The 22,581-nt window shown below is 38.4% G+C and overlaps 3 protein-coding genes across 4 annotated transcripts; 2 read left to right on the forward strand and 1 right to left on the reverse strand.

Moving 5' to 3' along the window:
* Positions 1-540: 540 nt before the first annotated feature.
* Positions 541-966, forward strand: LOC113236304. The gene has a single exon (XM_026472315.1). The coding sequence runs from the start codon at positions 541-543 to the stop codon at positions 964-966; it is 426 nt and encodes a 141-aa protein (XP_026328100.1).
* A 3,962-nt stretch (positions 967-4,928) lies between these two features.
* On the reverse strand, positions 4,929-10,373 carry LOC113236342 (neurobeachin-like). Its single transcript, XM_026472378.1, has 2 exons — positions 10,215-10,373; positions 4,929-5,571 (listed from the first exon to the last, which is right to left on the reverse strand). The coding sequence occupies exons 1-2, from the start codon at positions 10,371-10,373 to the stop codon at positions 5,422-5,424; spliced, it is 309 nt and encodes a 102-aa protein (XP_026328163.1). The 3' UTR covers positions 4,929-5,421.
* Positions 10,374-13,123: 2,750 nt separating this feature from the next.
* LOC113236282 (septin-2) lies at positions 13,124-22,506 on the forward strand. 2 transcript variants are annotated; one of them, XM_026472287.1, is made up of 9 exons: positions 13,129-13,220; positions 13,581-13,698; positions 15,555-15,697; positions 16,565-16,751; positions 18,295-18,413; positions 19,479-19,671; positions 19,744-19,907; positions 19,978-20,115; positions 20,400-22,506. In XM_026472287.1, the coding sequence occupies exons 1-9, from the start codon at positions 13,191-13,193 to the stop codon at positions 20,565-20,567; spliced, it is 1,260 nt and encodes a 419-aa protein (XP_026328072.1). In that variant the 5' UTR covers positions 13,129-13,190; the 3' UTR covers positions 20,568-22,506. The 2 variants fall into 2 exon arrangements, with proteins under 2 accessions (XP_026328073.1, XP_026328072.1); XM_026472288.1 differs by lacking the exon at positions 19,744-19,907 and having other exon boundaries at positions 13,124-13,220.
* The last annotated feature ends 75 nt before the right edge of the window (positions 22,507-22,581 follow it).

Below are 22,581 nucleotides of genomic sequence, written 5' to 3' on the forward strand. Positions count from 1 at the left end.
GGCTTAGACCACAAATTCGCAGCGGTGCGTGGTGTATTTAGCGGACCTTGGGATCTTTAAAGGACCCGTGTCGTTGGATGGTTTGCAAGCACAATTACACGAAATTAAGATCCGAAAAAATAGTTTCCGATGCCTTAGTATTTTTCAGAACACTTGAAACATAAAACACAATTATAAAAATTACAGATGTAGAAACACTTACATCTGTAAACATTTTCTTTGACCTTACCATCTTTAAGCCGAAGGTGCTACGAAAGCCCTTCAACATCATGATATTTCATGAATGCGTGCCCGATCGGGCCTAAAAAAATTTCATTCAAATTAACGATCGGCACTCATGGCCATCGCCAATCACACGCCCCGAGCAGCGTGCGCCACGTCGCCAGCTGACGGTGTGACACACTTCTCATCTGCTAGTTACCTCTATAGACAGTAACTATAGCTTTATAATACTTGCCAGAAAGTCTCGTCATATTAGGGATCCTAAGAACACAGTTTCAACACTGCAAACTTAATATTTGTTAATTTGTGTTTACGATGATGACGATGCTAGAAAAGTTGAAGGTGGAATCCGAGAAGACTGGCCTTAAAATGAACATTGGGAAAACTAAGATCATGATCAACATTCCTGAAGTCAGAAACTTCCAACTTCCCGCGGAAAGACTGATTGAATACATATATTTGGGACATAAGATTATACTGGGCTTTGAGAACCATACAGCGGAAGTGGTACCGATGATCGCGCTGGCGTGGGCTGTATTCTATGCCAACAAACAAACGCTACGGGGAAAAATACCCCATCTCAAAGTCAGTCTTCGAGCAATGCGCAGTGTCATGCCCGTGCTTGTCTACGGTACGGAAACCATGACTCTTGCACAGAAGTCCGCCAAGATGTTCCAAGTCGCGCAAAGAGGCGTGGAGAGAGCAATGCTCGTCATTTCGCGACACCGAAAAGGTAACGCTTAGATTAGAAATAGGACTAAAGTTAAAGATATCATGGTTGTCGTGGCGAAGAAAAAGTGGCATTCGCGGACACATTGCGAGAATGGACGAGTGGCGCTGGACAAGGCAAGTACTTGAATAGAGACCCCGAGCGGATATCAGAGGGCACGGCAGACCACCGCAGCGCTCGATGGAGGACATCCGACGACACGGGGGTCGGGACTGGATAACTCGGGCACAAGATCGTCAAGAGTGGAAGACGAGGTTTTGTCTTCTGTCGCACCTTGAAGACAACGACCTCCTCAGTGATCGCCGAGAATTCCGATGAGGGCAATCTACTGGGGATCTTCTTGTATATGCCTGTCACATGTGGAGCGAGTCTATAGAAAAACAAGGCGAAACACTTGCAGTGTCTTTAGACATTACTAAAGCTTTTGACAGGGTCTGGCATGCAAGCCTTTTAAGTAAGCTTCCCTTTTATGTTCTTCCCACTGATCTTTGCAATTGGGTCTCGGATTTCTTGAGCGAACGTTCGATTCAAGTAGTCTCAGAAGGCTACTCTTCCGAATATATGGCGATACATGATGAGTTCCTCATGGTTCCGTACCGTCTGCAAATCTCTTTCTGCTGCATATCAATGATATTTTTCAAGGCGAGAGTGAATAAGCATTGTTTAACTGTGCATGCTCCATCGTCGACCTCATCGTTACTTTCCATCAGATGAGATGGAGGTCAAATGCGAACTTACATTTCATAAAAAAAGAGGGAAGAGGCCTACATCCAAGATTGGATCAAAAAAGGCCGCCATATGATGATGATCTTGTGTTATCCATAAACTGCAGGTAAGTATAGAAGACACGAGGCGGTATGAGGAAAATACAAGGATGATGTGACTACGCAAATTTGCAAAGCCGACGCGTCACCGCCAAGAACAAACTTTTTTTGTACTCAAGCGAATAAAAGAGAAACGAAGCAAAACGAAATTCGAGAGCAATCAACACTTTAGGCGACACGTTTTAAACCCTTTTAAGCGTCACATAATGTTCGGGCAGGCTGGGGCACGACGTTTGCATCACGCGTCGTTACCCCGCCCTGTTCGCGAATTTTAATTACTCGCACAGAATACTTGCACACCGCAACACACACACGTGAGGAACGTTATTAATGGACCACAATTAAGCTATAAAATTCCAAGACTATTTTTATTTGGGTGAAGTTCCTTGGCCTACCATTTCTCTCGTCTTAATTAAACGAAAAGTAAAGCCCGTTTTCTTGCGGGCCAATTTTTTTTCCTCGTAAGACGTTGAACAAATATTTTCATAGTAAAGAAACTATTTTTCCGGATTTAAATCGCGTATATTTGTTTTTCAAACAAAAATTTTTATAGTATATATTTTCATAGTATTGAGAAAAGTCAGCTCATGAAGCATTCAAACATAGAACGCTGTTTGTCTTTGGTGGGACTGGTGTGGCTAATTTAAAAAAGGCTTCGTTAAAGTTTTAGACTATCTTAAATGTTATTATTTCCCGAATCAATTCAACCGGGAAACGATGATTTTTAACATTCTAAACTTTCAGCCACCAACTTTTATTAAAGTTTCAGACTATATTATGCCTAATTTATTTCAAAGAACAATTGGGTACAATATCTTTACCATAATCTTCAAAATCGGTATTTATTACTTGACTGAATAAATTTCATTAAGTCAAAGGATTTGCTTCAACGTCAAACGCGAGATTAGTTATATAAGTTACAAAAAATTTAAAAAATATTAAAATAACAATACTAATTTAGTAATAATTTATTTATTTATACATAAATTAAAATAACACTAAACTACTGAAACGTAAGATAACTATTCTAACACATTTCTGAATGTGTCATTGCCGTAACTAATACGCGTCGTACATTTGTGTTTGCAAGTATTTTGTCTACCTATATTATTTTAAACTGACTTCAAAAAAATGAGGAGGTCCTCAGTTCGACTGTTTGTTTTTTTATGTTTGTATGTTACGCGATAACTCTGATATATAAATTTATGCGATAAGCTGAGATACAATTTTTTGTGAGCCAATTTCCTTTCCGATTTCTTTTTTTGTTGGAAAGAAGTGGTCCCATTTAAATTTTAAGAAAATATTCCACCTCTGAGGGTAACAAACTAGAGGATGAATCCGGTTTTCGGCAACCGATTGTTTACAAAAACTTGGCAAATAGATGTAATTCCACGAAATTTTGAGGTCGGTTTTCTAGTATTCTCTGTATTGAAATTATTGACTTGTGAATGTTACTGCGCTTTCTCGATATTTTAAGTTTGACTTAATCAAGTTCCTCAATAAGTGAATTGGTACTTCTGATGAGAGAGATACTGACTAGAGTAAATAGGTATTTCTAATTAGTAATAGTAAGCTGCAGAGTGGGTATGTGCAGACGCAGGTCGTTCCACATGATTCGCTTGCTGGAGAAATCAAGAACTCATCGCAAAGTAGTCCACGCTCGGCTCACTCTGTTCGCACACGCAGTGAACTTCCATTACGACATCGTTTAGGAAACCCTGTTGATCTCTCACATCAACAATTATACCGTGAAATACGCGCAAGGACTCCTTCCTGTTGTGATATTTACAATCGCAAAAACTTCGGTTGAAGTATCGGGAAGACTACGGAACTCAACCCGCATTTCTTTGTAAACTGAAGAATTTTATTTTATGTACCCGATGTTATGACATATGTGTCGATTGACGTCCTATACCAGCCACTCTCAAGTTGGCTTGAGATCCAATAGATGTCGCGTTTCGTTCCAGGATTTATTGTCAGATCGCTACTCATTTTTTTTCCTCATTTCCATTAGCGTTCATGTCATTCTCTTCCCCTTCACGCGACTGCATTGATGAAATTACCAAATAAAATTGAGTCTTTAACGAATTGAAAAAACATTATTTCGATTACACATGAAGAGCTTTGACTTTCGAAATATAGTTTAATTTGTTTATTCTTTTCGTCGTAAATTGATAGGCTATCTTCTCATTTGTTTGAATGTGTTTAATGCAGTGTGAAAACGGCTACCAAAGACGAGTAGGTAATTGCTTCAGGCCTTGAAGACAATGGGTTAACCACGGCAAATTGTGTAACGCGAGCCTCTTTGTCGAATCGTTAAATCCCCGACGTAGAGGAAGAGTTCCACTATGTTCATATGCAATGTTATTTAAATTGCATCTGCAAGTAAATAGACTGCTTCATACTTATGAAAAAACTCTCTTATGTAGATGATGCATATGTTCTTTCACTCCGAATATTACAAAAGGAACGGAAAGGGTAGATGGCAACAACAGGCTGGTTGGCAATCAATCAATAACTAATAATTACTGTATTATTTCTATACTATTTGTAATGGCTATCAATAAAGTTATTATTATTATTATTAAAAAGCTCGTCACACATTACAGTAGCGAATGCTACTTAAAAGTTGTTCGCGACGATGTTGCGAAGTATTTCGAGGGTCGTTTATTTCGATACAAATGACCTAGCTTATTAAGGTTATACAGTAAACCGCACCTTTACTACGTTAACTATTACAGTTTTACATGAAATTCTGTTTTAGGTTTGTCCACGTGGAGGTAAAGTAGCGGTTCTGTTGTTTATAACTTCTCGGGTTTTCTAGAAACGCGTCGACGTGCATTTACTTTTGTAAATTAATTTACGTTAGGTACACTTAATCCGTAGTGGTCAAGATGGGTTATAATTGTATAGTTAATAATTAACGATGAATAGACAATACATATATATATATATACCACTTTTAATGTTTCTATACATTGCATTGCACCCATTTTTTTTTTCACAACAAGTACTTCACATGAAACAATCATATTCAGAAATTTTTTCTTTCAACAAACAGAAGCCTCCACTTATACAACAGCCAGTATAGCATTAGGCATTATTACAGTTATCTAGTTTCCCATTTTCCGCCGCCCTGTGACTCATTGAACAGAATTTTTCAATTTCCTCCCGTCTCGAGTAACGAAGCAATTTGGATGCTTTATACATTTCACTGCGGTCAGTTCTAAATTTTATTTCTCGCTTCACGAACGACTTTTGTTTTACGAAGCCCAACTGTATAAAAACGTAGGGGCTTATTATACAAATAAATTACATTTAACATTTTCAAGTCAAGCATCAAAATTTTCTTAGAAATTACAAGTTTAGAATCACTTTTCAAATTTAACTATCCTAAAACTTGGCGTTTGATGATCAACTTTCAAAGCAGAATCGCTATTAGAATTGTCTTCGCTAAAGGACTTTTACAAGAGCAGTAATTCAAACATGCCAGTGATTAGTTGGTAGTCAGCAGAAGCTCACAGTCAATTGGTTCCGTACGATCCAGCAGCAGTGACTTGGAATTACTTCCGCTCGACGAGGCCTCTTATTTAGCGACTATTAATTGGATGGAATATTGATCTCGGCTGTGTTTCTAATTTTAGATCATTGACTAATTACTTGTTCGCAACTTTTGGGTATTGGCGAAGTTATTTCTAAAGTTAAAGGAAGGGGAGGGATCAATGTAGATCTTCCAATGATGGACATGGTGCAGATGATCTTCGTTAGTTCTTCTGAGAGTTGTCTGGTTTTGAGCTGGAATGGAAAGGGCAGAAATAGGAACAAAGTTTGATGGAAGTCTTACGGAGTTATTTCTATCATCAATACACGTAAATTATCACTCTTAAAAATATATAGAATATTAAGTTAAAAGCTTAAAAAATTAGTATCAACTATACTATATCATTACGCAGCCTGACATTCCGATTATTCTACATTAACAAAAAATAGCAAAATGCAAAGCGTTGAGGCGAAACAATGCAACATAACGATAAGAATCATAACGCTCGATCGAAACTGAACCGGTTCGAAACTCCAGTTACGGTACGGCGCAAGGTCGCGGTCAAGAACACTGGATGGGAAACAAGGATATTCCACAATACTCTTTTTGTTATTAATGTGGATATTGGGAATACTTGCTTCGATTAAAACCAATCGACTTTTCCGTCGGACAAACACAGTTATCGCTGGGTGTACGTACGCCGCTAAAAGTGATAAAGCAAAAGAGTTGCGCCCAATTTCATAAACGTCCATTAAAATTATTGACCTATTAGGCCTCTAGTTTTACTTTGTTCAAGTGTAAGAGAGTATAGTGCAGTAATTAATAACACATTCCATTTAAATCTACTTTGTGAACAGACTGTTAAAGTTAGCCTTTATTGATGATTACGATTATGCCATAAAACAGATAATATCCGTTTCACGTTGAAAAGAAAAATAGATGCTTCAAATCGAGGCTTTCTTTATCCAGACCAGTATGGTCAGGTCCTTCACAACAAATGACGTAATCAGCTACACAAAAGAACGCGAACCCGTCCGTCAGTCGGTCAGCCATACAGCGTCAAAAAAGGGTCACAACAAATGTTAAAGAGAATCTATACGACTCAGTACAATTTTTTATTACAAAAGCGACGACAAATTGTTTGTGGAAGTAGAAGCGAGAAAATTTTAAGATAAATAAAAATGTATCTGGTAAAGAGACTTTAATCAAGTCAAAACCGTCTTAGGGTGTCACCATACTTTATCGACGAGAAATCACATTCGGCCGGCCTACAAAAGATTTACGTTCCATGCAAAACTGCGGTCGATCGGTTTCGAAGTGCGTTGACAGTTCCCTTTCCCATTAAGGGAGTCACCACACTTAGGCTAAGAAATCACGGAGCTGTTTCCACCAGCACCTGCCGCGGCTGCGGGACAGCTGTTTTATTTTTTATTTTTTTATAATATCAAGTGACGGGACGAACAAGTCTGATGGTAAATTACACGCCTGTCCATAACAGTTGCAGTGCCACTCAGAACTTTAAATCGCAAAAACTGTGGGGCACTGCCACTGCGCCGGTCACCCTAAGACATAAGTTGACAAGTCCCATGTGCCTGTAATTTCACCAGCACCCTTACCCTATTAAACCTTACACCTTCCAAACCGGAACACAGTAATGCTGACATCACTGCTTGGCGGCAGAAATAGGTAAGGTGGCAGTACTATCCTGAACGACCTCTTTCACAAGGAGTTCCACTGCTACTATAATAGTCTCGACACCGAAGGTTTGTGCGGTCACAAACCTGCTGTAGCCGCCCAGTTGCGGAACAGCCCGCATACTTGGCGGGCGATGATCGCAAGTGGCGCGGTTATTTACGATGGATAGAGATCGTCACGGGCGAACCGACCGCAGAGTGTACGGGTATCTGACTGCGTCTCGAACGGTTCTACTAGGATCCTGCAGACGATGCGGCTAATAACAGCGAGTAACCGTCCCCGCCGCGGGCTTAAAATGCGTCGTGAAACGTGCTACCAAGTTTTACAAACATATCTACATTCTACGGACGCCGCGGTCCTGCAACCACGGCGGCCGCGAGTGTAAATCGCTCCGGGAATTCTTAGCGTTATTAACGCAGAATCGCATTAAGCCGGTCAGAAAAGATTTATGTCCATGAACATAAGAGCAATAATCTCAGTACAGATTACCAAAAAAACTGACCTCAAAAGTCCGTGGAATTACAGCTCGTTGCCAAATTTTATTGAAATCGGTTCCAGAAAGTGCGCGAAACCGAATTCATCCCCTAGTGTGCCACCCTTGTAGGTAGAATGTTTTCTTTAAATTTACCCCCTTTCCAACAAAAAAAGAATCATCAAAATCGATTCACATATGTAGGCCGGAGTGATCGCGTAACAAACATACAAAAGAAAAACAATTGAATTGAGAACCCCTCCGGTTCTTGAAGTCGGTGAAAAAAGACATTGTGTCTTTCGCATCGGTTCGTATGGACGCGGTTCGACACAGGTCGAAAACGAATCTGCTTCGAGCGAAGTTCCGGGCGCGTCCGTACGCATCCCGACGACGCGTGATCTTTGATGAGTTTAGAAGAAACAACTGGCGCGGCGGCGCGCGAACGGCCGCGTCAATGGCGAATGGGCTTACTGCGACAAGTGTCGTTAAAGATGATCACATCAAAACAATTCCGCGTTAAGAAGTTTGGTGACTTCCTAACATTAAAAATTGTTGAGTCCACACATTTCTCAGAATGACCAAACAAAAATTAATTTTATTATACTTTGTAAAATTTAGCTTGAATACAATGATAAATGGCACTGTTAATATAATAGCGTATTAATTAAAATTTATGTTATAAGTGAAAATCTAAGCAATTTCCTACTTGCCAAATTATATTAAAATATAAAAACAATTATTTTATATTTTTGAGCAAGGATTATTTCGTTCAGAACTAGCTAATGAAAAGTTTGTATTATTTTGAGTTAAGTAGACATATTTTAATTATTAATCATAATAATTCTAAAGACGTTATATTGACGTGTAGCGTTTTAAATTTTAGGTTCAGCAATACTATAATCTTAAATATTTAGTTACAACACTATTGTAATAGCAGTGCGAAATGTCAAACTTCATATGACCAGTGAAGAGTCACTAGAAGTGAAATCGAGAATCGACTTTAAACTATATCGACGGAACCATATTTTAATCAGCGTTATTGCATCATGGCAATTACTTAATTCATATAATTCGAGTTCGTACCACTAATAATGTCGATTAGGCGTGGTTTTTTAATTTTCAGTTCCTCAGTAGATGTATTCGAGCACATTTAAATAATAGTATTAGGTACATATTGGACAAAAATTACAACTTTACCGAAAATAACACTTAGTAGCTTAAAACAACAGACGTATATAAATAAATTAAAATTAATCGACCAGCGTTTTACGGAGTATTGTCAGCAAACATCGTTGTTTATATGATATGCCTGACTATGAATACATAATTAAAGTTTACAAAGAAAATGCTTAGGAGAAAATCGCAAAACTCACCAGAATAAAAAATAACACATTCATATAATAACATTCATACACCCCGCCAATCGCTGGCGTCAACGGCTGAATCGGCTTAATGCGACTAGCGTGCTAAACGGCTAAACCACGATCGGCTGAGGCCGATTCCGTGTCGATAAATGTGGCGACTCCTTTAGGCACAGGAAAATGTGATAAAAAATGACAAGACAACATCCACACATCTTTCTTGTGATATTTTTAGATGATTTGATCTCTGTCTATTACAAAGAAATCTTGTTTGTCGACAGAGAACGGCAAGTATTGTTTTCTTGATCAAATTTGATGCCGGAATTGTCAGATAATTTGAATTTTGTACCTTATACCTGTTGTAAAACCCCTTTTGGAATAAACGTAAAATAGAATGAACCTATATTATAATGTCGGATTTTATTTTACATTTTACATTTGGAAAAGTTGCAGGGGGCAGAGATCGCTCTCTTCGAACTTCGCAGTTCTGACAATCCCTGTAAACACGTAGCAAATAAGATTAATTGACTCGATCGTCTCCAGAGTATTTGTCAAAAACAAATCCCGAATAAGGGAAACATGTTCGGAGAAAACGAACTCCTTGCGGGAACCCTCGCGTGTCGACGGACAATTTCCCTTTGATGTCTGCGAGATTTTCCCATATCACGTCGCCTTCCATCGGTCTAAAAATCACAAGTTGGCTAGTGGCTCCCAGTTCTTCCCCAGGTGAGTTAAGTGCTCTTCTCCCGGATGTAAAGCTCTTTCATTCGCTTGAAGTCGTTTTATTGCATTACACAAAGTGACTTTACGTTCACAAGGCTGTTTTAAAATTAGGGACGTCCGTTTTCAATCAAACAATTTTCAATAAACAAAGAATATTTCAAGGTAAAGAAAGACACGTCATGGTTCACGCCTCAACTTTTAAAATCGCCTGTTTAATTTATTAGCACACTCTTTGTGATTAGAATTCAACGACTGGTCTAAACTCAACGTGGAAATGTTGTGATTTGTTTTATGACAATATCAGAGAGAAGTGACGAGCGACATACCAATCAAAACAAACACGCTCGCCGGCCGCTCGAATAGCGCGATCCTGCGATTCAGGGTCTAGCTCGATCGATAAAAACAATGAATATAGACGCGCCACTCCGCAGTTAAAACTGTCTCTAATAATTTTCTAATTTGCCTACTACTTTGTCGTACACACTAAGCCCAAAAAAAGTACTGATATTATTGCGTAAATTGGTAAAACAATCAACATTTACGATCGTACCATACATAACCTGTCCAAGTTGAATCTAATAAGAATTTTCAACTGCATTGAAGCGATTTGTGTTCAGTTCTTGACAATATGATGTAAACGACTTACCAGATGCAGGACCGTGTTCACCACCTCTCTGTTGGTAACCTGCCCGACTTCAATCAGTCCGATAAGAACTGCGAATTTCAGGCTATCATTTGTCGTCATCCTGACGACCTCTTCAGGTCTTTTGATATCACTAAACGGTGGCGATTTTAGGTCCGCCATGGTTCGTTTTGTCACTATTCACTGATACACAAATTTATAATCCACACACAACCGTAAAATTCAAGAAAACATTATTTCATCGCCTCACATGATAACACTATAAAGTCGCATTCTGCCATTTTGGATTTATCCGTGTTGCCATAACCAAAATTTTTCTGCCGACTTATTTCATCGGGAAAAATTATGCTTCAATGGAACTCGGGCATCGCTGTTATTGACAAATTACGCTCACTATGAAAGTTATGTTGTTGTGTTTCCCTTATAAGAGATATTAATGATATATATATTGGGATACATCAAATAATCAAAAATACCCCAAAACAACCGAAGATCGTAACCGTTTTTAATTGAACCAACGCGCTGCTGAGCATAGACCTTCCAAATACAATTATGTTTCGTTCACATGGCATTGTCCTGCACGTTTTTTATCGTATTCGATTATAAACAAATAGACAGCGGTACGTTCACATGATATATTTTCATTCGTCTCAAAGACAGATAGCCGCAGTATTTACACAGCAATCGCCCTGAGAATGCGCCTGTAATTAATCCACGCTTCATTGCACTTTTATACTGGTATAGAAGACTCCAACGGCTTCGGCCTAGGTGTAACAGAAGCTATTGAGTTCATTCTATAAATCAAGAAGCAGTGCGGACATACACTTTTTTTTTTTAATTGACCGAAAATCTAAGATGAAAAAAATTTTTCAATTACTGTGGGATGTCCATAAATGGTTTTGACAATTTCTTAAAATGTTTGGAGAATTCGAGTTTACAGTGAGGTTTACAATAACTAAAATACGGATCGGGTCTATTGCTACATAAGGCGCACTATAAGTTTCCGGAACTTGCCACTTACATAAACAATATTTAAAAAGTAATTACAACATTCGAAAATGCAACTCTTTAACTGTAGAATACTTTTTGTTTCATCTGACTGTCACTTGTTTCCACATTGTGGCGTCATTTTAGAAATTGGTTGTCTACATCACCATGAATTTAACTATTGAAAATTTTCGTGGTATGATTTTCTATTTTATGATTTTCTGCGACTTTAAGTGTAACTTAACTGCTCGTCGGAGCTTCGCTCGGCCTCAAACTGCTTTTAGCGATGAAGCACCATGCAAGACGACTATTTAAAGCTGGTTTACAGAATTCAAACGCGGTCGTGTGAATCTCAGTGACGAATTTCATGATGGTCGCCCGTCCACTGCTGTGAACAACAAAAACATCGATGCTGTGCGCCATATGATTAACACAGACAGGCATGTGACATACCATGAGATTCGGGCATCTTTAGGTATAGGCATGAGTCAAATACAACCAATACTACACAAACATTTGGGTGTGAAAAAGCTGTGCTCTCGGTGGATCCCACACAATTTTACTGAGGCTCAAAAAACGAATCGCGTCACTTGATGCAATGCCATGCTTACCAGATTCAACGAAGGGGCCGGGCGTCAAATTTGGTGTGGGACATAGTAACAGATGACGAAACATGGATTTATAGTTACGATCCCAAAACAAAGCGGCAATCGAGCGTATGGGTCCTTCGAAATGAGCCGAAACCAACCAAAGTGGCGCACGTGTAAAGTGCCTCTAAGCGGATGATTGCTTCTTTTTTTAATAAAACTGGACCGTGGCTACTGTTGCTTTGGAGAACCATTGTACCGTGAATATTGATTGGTACGCGACCATTTGTTTGCCGGAAGTTATTGACAAACTCCCTAAAAATACCCGTAAACGCCGTATTATCTAGCATCACGATAATGCCAGTTCTCACACGGCCAGACAGACAAATGAATTTTTGAAGGTGAACAACGTTGACCTTATGAGCCATACCGCGTACAGTCCCGACCTGGCACCTCGTGACTTCTATTTATTTCCAAAAATTAACAACCAGTTACGCGGTCAACGATTTTCATCAACTGAAGAGGCTGTCGAAGAGTATGAAAAATATGTTTCAAAGATGGTCACGGAGGAGTGGCATAAATGTTTTCAAAATTGGATCATTCGTATGAAAAAGTGTATTAACGCTAACTAAGCTAAGAGAATATTTTGAGAAACAATAAATTCATTTCTGACCATTTATAGCATTTTTTTCTTATTCATTCCGGAAACTTATAGTGCGCCACACGTATTCGATAAAAAACGTATAACTTCGCGCCGTGTGGAAGCGATGGTGTAATTTTATGCGCTCCTACTTACAAATATTTGTTACAGTTCATTCGGTTTGCTTGAGAAGTCCAGTAAGCATTCGATAAACGTATTTATCGATACAATATATGCGTTAGTTACAACACAAACACTATGTAAACGGTTCTATTTATAATGTGTGCGTCACTGTTTATTCGATAAGATCTATACTGCAAAAAACTTGTAGTGCAATGCCGTGTGAACGTGTCGCGGGGGCTTACCTTGCTAAGAGCTGTAATTTTAAATACATGCCGAATTGTTAGAAAGTTCATGCAGATAGAAGAATGGGAAATAGGCTTTTATTATAGTACACCTACAACATAGATACAGACCATACTGCATTTAACATAATATGTCAAATTTAATTTGACGAGAAAAAGAAACGGGAAAAATAATAATAGACATATTATATTGGCATCTTAGTACATTTCTAATTTTTGTGATATTTTTCTTCTTCCCCTGTTTTTGTGATATTTTTCTTAACGGCAATACTTTCGCTGATTTTGTTGTTGACACTGCGGTCTGAACTTAGTAATGAATGACACAGTCGATCAACAGTCGATTGGCTTATTCAGTTTGAAAGTGTCCCACACTTCAGTCTACTGCAGTCAGGAGATAATCATGGCGGCGATGGACGTAGAACTTCCGAAAGTGAGTTTTTAGAGTTGTATTTTCTGTAAAAATAGTTATTATTCACGACAAATTACCAAATAAATTTGTTTTCAGAAATATGTGTTAAAAATTAATGAGATATACGGACAGGTCAAGGACACAATTTTCAAATAAATGCGTATTTTTGGGCGTATCTCTTCCCGGGTGAAATTTCATTTTTTATGTGTGTCTCTGTATTCTTCTAAACATTAATTTTCGCTGTTTGAAACGATTACCGTACACATAATTCACATTAAATACATTGCTTTCGATTCAAAGTCAAAGTAACAGTGGGATGATTCATGTTGAACTAACTAACTTGGTGTTTTAAGGATGTTGTTTATAATTGTTTATTTTTAGGCCGAAACCAACTTGAGGACGCTAAAGCTATCAGGGCACGTAGGATTCGACAGCCTACCCGACCAGCTAGTCAACAAGAGCGTGCAGAATGGATTTGTCTTCAACATTTTATGCATTGGTAAGTGATAGATACTATTAACTTATTCAACATGCATAACAAATCAAAGAGACTGAAAACGTTATATTGGGGGTGTACCAGCTTCACCTTGCCTAAAGAGTTAGAGAGAGCCAAGAGAGAGATAGTAGTTTTAACTTGCTAGTATTTTAGTTGACTTGCAAGTGACTCATTTGCCATTAATCAATATTATCATTATACAAGTATGTGCGGTGATGTTCTATTTAAAATATTTGACTTGAAAAGAGACAGGAAGGGGTGTTTACTGTTAGTCATAACATGTTATATATATTAATCTGCCTTACATTAACTATTATGTGGTTATGTTACAAAGTCATTTTAGAGATATCAGTACACACAGTAATGTGGGATATATTTTCCTGAAGATGCTGTCTCTAAGTCATAGACATAAACAGCTGAGTACTTATTCGATTTAGGTAATATATTGTACGCCTGCACAAAGCTCGTAGATGCTATTGTCTTATCTGAACTCCTACCCACCTGCACCTTACTTGACAGCTGCATCTTGCATCACTTGTCTAATAGAAACTATATTGAAGTATGAATAATCATGTGCTAGTGTGTTTGTGTTGATATTGTTAATAAGAGGTACAGTTGGGTATATAATATACTTATGGAAATAAATAAATTGCTCATAAATCACACCAATAATAGTCGTCATAAAATAAGAACCACCTTTTAACAATTTTGTATGTATAATTACTAAATAAAAATAATTATAAAATTCAAACTTTCAAGTGACATAATTCTACTCATAATATGATGTATTTCTTTATTATTATATGACTTTTTTTATATTATTATTTGATAAATAAAAATTTTAATTAATAATTGAAACCTCGGCCTACCTCTGCTGTTATTGTTATCCCTAATAAAGGGCTCATATGTGTAGCATTTTTTTAAATTTAAGACATGTATGCCATATGAATGCAATAAATATATTGAGTATTGAGTAATAATTATTTGAATTTAATAATATTATCAATATCGAGTTCTTAGGTTTTCGCGATTGTTACACATAGGAAATGAAACTATTTTTCCGGATTTAAATCGCGTATATTTGTTTTTTCAAACAAACCGACGTTCGGGCCCTTTACGGGTCCCATGGTCACGGTTGACTGATGGGACCTGTAAAGGGCCCGAAACGGAAAACTATTATCAATGTTAGCATCTCTATCAAAATCAAAATTGGCTAAAAAAATTGAGATTGAGGATGTAACTGTTTTTTAAGATGTGAACTCAAAATTTCATTCTGTTTTGGAATTCGTATGAAAATCACACTTGAAATATATTCTACGACATTTGTATTGTGCTTTACTAAAATTAACGTATTTGTTTAAAACCCAATAAGTTACGAATTGTTTTTTTACTGTGATTGATTCGTTGATTGCATTCAAAGTTACATACTATCGTCTTCCATAGCTGTCAAATTGGACCTCTTACTTTGTGATGACTATAAATGGTGTCAAATGTAACATTCATTCATGTTACATTCATTACAAACACCAGAGTAACGAAATTAATTTCGACTGCATTACCCACAACACCCAGACTAACGGAATTCAGATCATCATGTACATGAATATATTGAATTTGTTAATGTGTCACGGAGATTGAAGTTGCTTTTTATCATAGATGGAATCCTACTGCTAATTATATGAAAATAAGTAATCACACTGAACTAGTTTTGATTTACAGGAGCACTTTAGCTCCTAAGAGGAACTGAGATGTTAGTATGCAATATGTCTAAGGAATAAGCTAATTTTATGGCACGAACAACTTTACAATGTGATTAAGTGCAAAATTCAGTTAATTAAACAAAATTCTCCCTGCTCTAGGTGAAACGGGCCTCGGCAAGTCGACCCTGATGGACTCTTTATTCAACACCAACTTTGAGTCCTGCCCAAGTCCGCATCACCTACCCACTGTCAAGTTGAAGGCACACACATATGAGCTACAAGAAAGTAACGTTAGACTCAAGGTAAGTTTTAAACATTTTCATTAAAAAAGTGTGTAATGGAATTTAAATCAATGACAAAATAAAGGAAGCTCCTTCAGATGAGAAGATGCGGAAATAGGGTAATGTAGCGGAAAATTGGAGTTTCATATGCCCAGCAGTTGGCGGTCGTTTCGTTCGTTGTGCTACTGCTACTGCTATTATATTTATCCTGAAATTCTTGATTCTTAGGCATGTAAAAGTAAGTGCATAGAATGCTTTGTTCATGACATTTCGTTCATGCAGTATGTAATTGTCATTTACTCATTTCAGCCATAAGAAATCAGTTTGAATTTTGTGCAACATTATAAAAAATTTTGTAAATGTTTAATGAAACTTTCTCTAGTGAGATGTCTGTTACATTTAATCGTCGGCTTAGTGCAAGAAGCCATTAATTGCCATATGAATTATATGGCAAAAATATAAGGCAATTAATGACTTCTTGCAATAAGCCGACATAATAGAAGTTACGTTTTGTGAATATTGAAACCTATTTCATCACCTAAAGACAAAACTAAAGCTGTTGCTATATTGCTCTATTTTAAAAATCAATAATTAGTAGCAATAGATAACCCTCAGTATTTGATTTGTGTTATATCGCTCCTTTACAATGAAAGTGACCCAACACAAAATTCAACATTTTTGGTAAACGAAATAATAAGATTTGAAGTGGTATCAATTTTCGTATTATTTCATTACTCTTTGAGTACCAAAGGTGACGGTCCGTCACCGTCCGTCTTTATACAAGGAATATTTTTCTGAAAAAATATGAAGATTTTCGGAAAAGATAAGAATATAGTCGAATTGTCATGTAAGTATACTTTACCGGATTTTTATGTTTATGTTTACCAGCTCACAATATGCGACACGGTGGGCTACGGCGACCAAGTGAACAAAGAGGACAGCTTCAAGGCGGTGGTGGACTACATCGACGCGCAGTTCGAGGCCTACCTCCAGGAGGAGCTCAAGATCAAGCGCTCGCTCGGCGCTTACCACGACAGTCGGCTGCACGTCTGTCTGTATTTCATCTGCCCCACTGGTGAGTGTTGCTAACAGGAAAGTTTGGTAATATTCGATTCAAATGTAAAATATTTCCTTGCAAATGGAAATATTTTTAATTTTGTTAGTTGTGTGATTAGTTGCCAATGACCGGAAAGTAAATCTTGATGCGTGTCGTTTAAAGCTGAAATTTAAGTGCAGTCAGTTCATGAGTTTTGGTCAACACTCAGGTAGAATTATATATATATATAATAGATATTTAATTTTATTTCATTATTTCATTTATAGTCCTTATCTGATATCTGCACAGTTGTTTAACTTCCGATTTATTTATAACTTCTCATATCAAATAACTATATGTATTGGTTGAGTAGTAAAAACGGGTTTCCGTTATATTTCTGTCCTCCGCGTCTCGTTATGGGGTTATCGTATCACATTCGCGCGCACCGAACACTGCTTTGCATGGCAATGAGCTCATGTCAAGGACATTAGATGATTTGTGAATGGGAGTAGGATAGTGTTATGTCCGTTTTCCGCGGAGAAAGTCAACCAGATAACTCATTTTATGTGCCGAATTTACTTCGCCTTTTCACGGAATATATTCGAAATTTCATGTAAAATACGCCAAAAGCATTAAATGACGATTTAAATACCAGTAATATTTAATAAAATGTATTATGTCGTAATACACAATAAATACAAATGTCGTAATGTAAAATGTCGTAATACAAAATAAAAAAACAATACAAGTTGTATTTTATTTTTCTTTATGCTTCCTGCACAAAAGCATTTATTTATTTAACAATACGCTGAACTCCGTCAACAGCAACGGGCTGCCAGGAACGACCCAAATAACATCCTGTAAATAATACAAACTGATATCCGATAACGTTAAGCAACAGTGGCCTTTGTTGAACATTCTTCGCGACGACGCGGCGGCGGACGCCTGCGCGTGAGCCGTCGACACAAAAACCTCGGAACGGATTGCAACTATACGAACAAAGTCCATTCCTCCGCGGTGCATTGGTCGGTAGTACCACTATGTTGCGACATTAGTGCGTGACGTTATCGTCACTTTCTACTTACTTTTCTAGCACGTTCCAATATTCCGATGCCCGCATAATGGGTTGGTTTTTACTAACAAGGATAAACGCACGTATTTGTGCCATAACGTATTTAACTACTTCGCGAGGTTGGACGTTGTGTTCACCGTGAAGCACTTTGGGAAAACACTTGCAATGTTGATCACATCTTGATAAATAAATCCCAGATAGGAAACACGACAATAATAACATTTATTTATTTCGAACATTTAGCTGCTGTTTACAGAACCATCTCAATACAATTACACTTATTGTGTAATTTGCATATGTGTAATGCATTTCTATTCACTTATGTTAAAAATAATAATTACTTATTGGATATTTCTATTTAATAATAGAATAACAATTCGTTGATTACGTTTAGAAACAGTGTTGCCTTTGGGATTTATAGAATTAAAAACCAAAGTTTTTATTTGTTATTTTATGTCTTGTTAACTATTTTGCAAGTTGTACTAAAACCAAGTTACTGTGCAATTGCAGGCCATGGTTTAAAGTCGATTGACCTGGTGTGCATGAAGAAGCTGGACACGAAGGTGAACATTATCCCGATCATCGCTAAGGCGGACACCATCTCAAAGACAGAGCTGCAGAAGTTTAAAGTAATCTTTTCTGGTTTTTTTTGCTACTTTGACCGACGTTAATCATCAGTTTTTGTGTTTTTGTAAATGGTAAGTTTTCTGTTTGTGCAGAATTTACCTAAGTAGGTTCTCTTTTAGGGAGAGTGAATGCAATCAAAAGTGTAGAAGACTTATATCATAATAATATTATTTGATGCGGTACATATTTACGACGTACGTGAAATTAATGAGGTGGCAATGTCGTTTCAATTGTACATAAAAATACCCTAAGTAACATAGTAGATGTGTCACACGGTTTGTGTCAAAAGGGCGAGTTGTATGTTTAATGTAAGAAAGCGCATAACGCATCGACATTCAACTATGCATTAAATAAACTTTGTTGATATTGTGGTTGTACCCTAGTACTTATTGGGAGTAGGTTGCACATGTACTTTCAAGGCTGTGCTTCGGTATAACGAGTGGGTGTGGGTGGACAAGATTGATCATATGACTCACTTATTGTTGAGAGTTTGAATTGCATAACATAAATATGTAAAGAAAGAAAAACATTACGTCGTTTATTTACACGTGTTTAAAACTCGTCTTTGCCAAATTCGCGGCTTTTGAAAGATAATTTGCCCGTTTGCCAGAACGACATATTATCTCGACCCCTCCTACGTAAAGGATCGTATGTCGAAATTGCCAAGTTTACAGGGGAGTATTTTAAAGTTCTGAATTCACTCGGTACTCACATAGAGTGATCATCTAATAGATCATCATAGATCATCTAACCGATATCTAGAATTTTTTTTTATAATATTCTATGTGATTAACGAGCTTTGCCGAATAAAATTGAGAAATGCTAAAGTCACGTATTATGCTTATTTCAGTGAATTCAGAAGTTTAATAAACTTGGCAATTTCGACATACGATACTTTACGTAGGAGGGGTCGATATGTGAAACATCGACATATACACGCAAATAAGACGTTCACAAATTGAAGTTCATTTTGAACGTAAGACACGATGCTCGTAACTCCCTATACGCCCCCGCACACTTTTGATTCCCCACGACTTCGGAGTTAACATAGGGAACTGAACTCGCAGTCGAAAATAATGCTGGAGCTGCAGTCGAACGGCGTGGAGATCTACCAGTTCCCGGTGGACGACGAGTCGGTGGCGGAGGTGAACGCCGGCATGAACTCGCACATCCCCTTCGCCGTGGTGGGCTCCACGGACCTCGTGAAGATCGGCAACAAGACCGTGCGCGCGCGGCAGTACCCCTGGGGCACGGTGCAAGGTGGGTGCGGGGCGGGGGGCGGGTGGGGGTCGCCCCCGCCCCCGGCCCCCTCTGACGCGGCGCCTCTTGCAGTGGAGAACGAGGCGCACTGCGACTTCGTGAAGCTGCGCGAGATGCTCATCCGCACCAACATGGAGGACATGCGCGAGAAGACGCACGCGCGCCACTACGAGCTGTACCGGCGCCGGCGCCTGCAGCAGATGGGCTTCACCGACGTGGACGCCGACAACAAGCCGGTGCGGCCCCGCCCCCGCCCGCCCCGCGCGCCCCGCCGCCGGCCGTTCTAACGCTCGCTCCCGCGGACAGGTCTCGTTCCAGCAGACGTTCGAGCAGAAGCGCAGCGCGCACCTGGCCGAGCTGCAGCAGAAGGAGGACGAGATGCGCCAGATCTTCGTGCAGCGCGTCAAGGAGAAGGAGGCCGAGCTCAAGGAAGCCGAGAAAGAGGTTCGTACCCCGCCAGGGCGCGTTCCCGTTGTGTGGCGACGACAGTTAGTCGCGTCGGTGAAGGTCCGCGCCCTGTATGTTTAAATGAAATTGTTCACGCCCTTCTATAGTACGACACTATTGACTGCCGTTCACGACTTTTCACGTTACGACGACAACACGTCAAAACAATGGGAAGAGCTACTACGAAAAAATTTTTTTTTTTAATTTTACGGGAACGCGCCCCTGAAGCGCGTTCAGTTGCGTCGCCCGACGACCTTTAACGAGCACCGCGCGGTTTACAGCTGCACGCGAAGTTCGACAAGCTGAAGAAGGACCACACGGAGGAGAAGAAGCGCCTCGAGGAGCTGCGCAAGAAGATCGAGGACGACACCATCGAGCTGAACCGCCGCAAGCAGCAGGCGTCGCAGGCGCACCACACGCTCACGCTGGGCAAGAGCAAGAAGAAGTAACGCGGCCGCAACTGGAAGAAGATACGTTTCATGCGGTTGTGTGGATTCCGAGACCGCCTAATTCAAAATCCCTCTTTAATGCTGTGTAGAGCAGATTGTGTCGACACGAAGCGAACTGAAAATGTCACTTTATTGTTTAATTACAACGCGTCAAACTCGCGGAAACTAGATTTCTGTCATATGTCAGTCGACGACGTATTCATCCAGCGTTGTGAACGGCCGATTTGTAATTCGCGCGCTCTCTCAACTTCTACGAACCGCATCCGTACCGGAAGCGAGTTGAGAGTGACTTTCGTATCTGATACTAACGAAATGAAGTCTACGACGCGTATCTTTCTTTCGTCGCGTTAATATTTAAGGCATTCCTAGATATTACACGAGTTTGTCTACAAAATCGTATCAATCGTAATCATATTCACTTTAATCGAAATCGTACAGGTTTTAATCGCAAATCGTTTTAAAATATTTGTACGGTGAACTTTAATGTTGATTTTAATACGTCGGTCAAATCCCGAGCAACCAGACGCATTCGTTTGGTCGTAAACTATACTTACCAAATGTATTAAGTAATCGATTATTATTTATTATACATCATTATTCGTATTATTTATTAGGTTTTTAAGGACGGATACTCAAAATGGAACTAAAAGTTTTGTGCTTAATGTGTGTTTTGTAGACGCGGTGACAACCATCTCATCACTGTAATATCACTACTTCTATAGACATATCTTGTCTGTAGTAAAAAAAGTTTTAAATGTATTACATGATAAGTGGATAGTATTCTGTGAGAGATACTAGATACTTTTACTTGCGTAGTCGTCGTATGCTGATATTTAATTTTTTATTATGATTTTATTAATGTCTTTTCCTTATTCATAGTATTATTTCCTTGTTGGTAAAAGTACTAATTACTCTAAAATTGCAATAAATTTTTGTCATGTGACGTAAACGCACGATAAAACATTAACTGTCACTGCCTCTATAAAACTGCAATGCTGCAAAAAAAAACTGCAAAAAATTAAATTACACATCTATATCTATAAATGAAACATGTAGTTGTGTTTGTATATTTATTCCGACGCGTCGCCTTCGCCTTCGTCGGCGCCTCCGGGTATCTACACTTACTGACTAGAACACTTTGTTACTGTTCGACTTTCAGCAGAGTGACCCACCTTTGACCGCCCGCAAGCTGCGACAGTTACATCTAATAACAGCTTTAGGCTCAGTATCAACCACTATCTCTTTTACAAAAAGTGGAAACCTCTATTGTTCCAAATACAAACTGACAAATTTTACCCGCAACATACAATTGCGGAATTATAATACTATTTTTTTTACTGATGACAACAACATTGACGGCAAAAGTCAATACTAGCGCTACCATTTCAGGGCTCGAAATGCAATTCTTGTTAATACTATACATACCGGCACATTTAGCAAAACACTAGTTGAAGCCCAAGCTGGTCGGATCGTCCCACTAGGGGTGTGAATTCGTGGGATCATGAGAAAACGGTCTGTCTTACTTTTTATTTGGGCTTAAAAAAAGTTTGTAATTTTTTTTCATTAATTTATTTTAATTTCCTTACTTTACCTTTTATACAGGTTTGTCGAGTAGTTCGAGGTTCACTTTGCGTTCTTATAAATTTCGTAAACATTAGTTTAGAAAAAGTTTTTTCATAAAATTACTATAATGTTTATTTAAATATACATGTTACTTACTATTTTACAATCTCGCCATATTTTTGTTCCGCTAAACGGACGCCGGTGTGTGCAGGAAAGTGTTGTTTCATCGCGTTGCTCTCTATTCGATATCGCGAATGTCGCCGATGAGAGAGCTTTATTGAACCTTGCACGGTTTGCATTTATCCATTCATTCCTTGTGTGCATTTTATAAATAAGATTTTATACTTAATTTTCTAATTACTTTGTGTTACCTATCGACGAGGTATTTAATAAAATCATGAAATCTTACTTTGTATTTATATTTTTGAAATCTCTACCTTTATAGAATTTG

This window comes from Hyposmocoma kahamanoa, unplaced genomic scaffold, assembly GCF_003589595.1.
Source record: "Hyposmocoma kahamanoa isolate Upper Pololo Valley unplaced genomic scaffold, ASM358959v1 91, whole genome shotgun sequence".
NCBI classification, from domain to species: Eukaryota; Metazoa; Arthropoda; class Insecta; order Lepidoptera; family Cosmopterigidae; genus Hyposmocoma; species Hyposmocoma kahamanoa.

Bases quoted from the DNA above. Each gene is read 5' to 3' on its own strand.
- LOC113236304 (XM_026472315.1), top strand. From the start codon at position 541: ATGACGATGCTAGAAAAGTTGAAGGTGGAATCCGAGAAGACTGGCCTT.
- LOC113236342 (XM_026472378.1), bottom strand. From the start codon at position 10,373: ATGGCGGACCTAAAATCGCCACCGTTTAGTGATATCAAAAGACCTGAA. The intron at 5,572-10,214 runs GTAAGTCGTTTA...TTTCCATTCCAG, and splicing joins TGAACACGGTCCTGCATCTG to CTCAAAACCAGACAACTCTC.
- LOC113236282 (XM_026472287.1), top strand. From the start codon at position 13,191: ATGGCGGCGATGGACGTAGAACTTCCGAAA. The intron at 13,221-13,580 runs GTGAGTTTTTAG...GTTTATTTTTAG, and splicing joins TGGACGTAGAACTTCCGAAA to GCCGAAACCAACTTGAGGAC. The intron at 15,698-16,564 runs GTAAGTTTTAAA...TATGTTTACCAG, and splicing joins AAAGTAACGTTAGACTCAAG to CTCACAATATGCGACACGGT.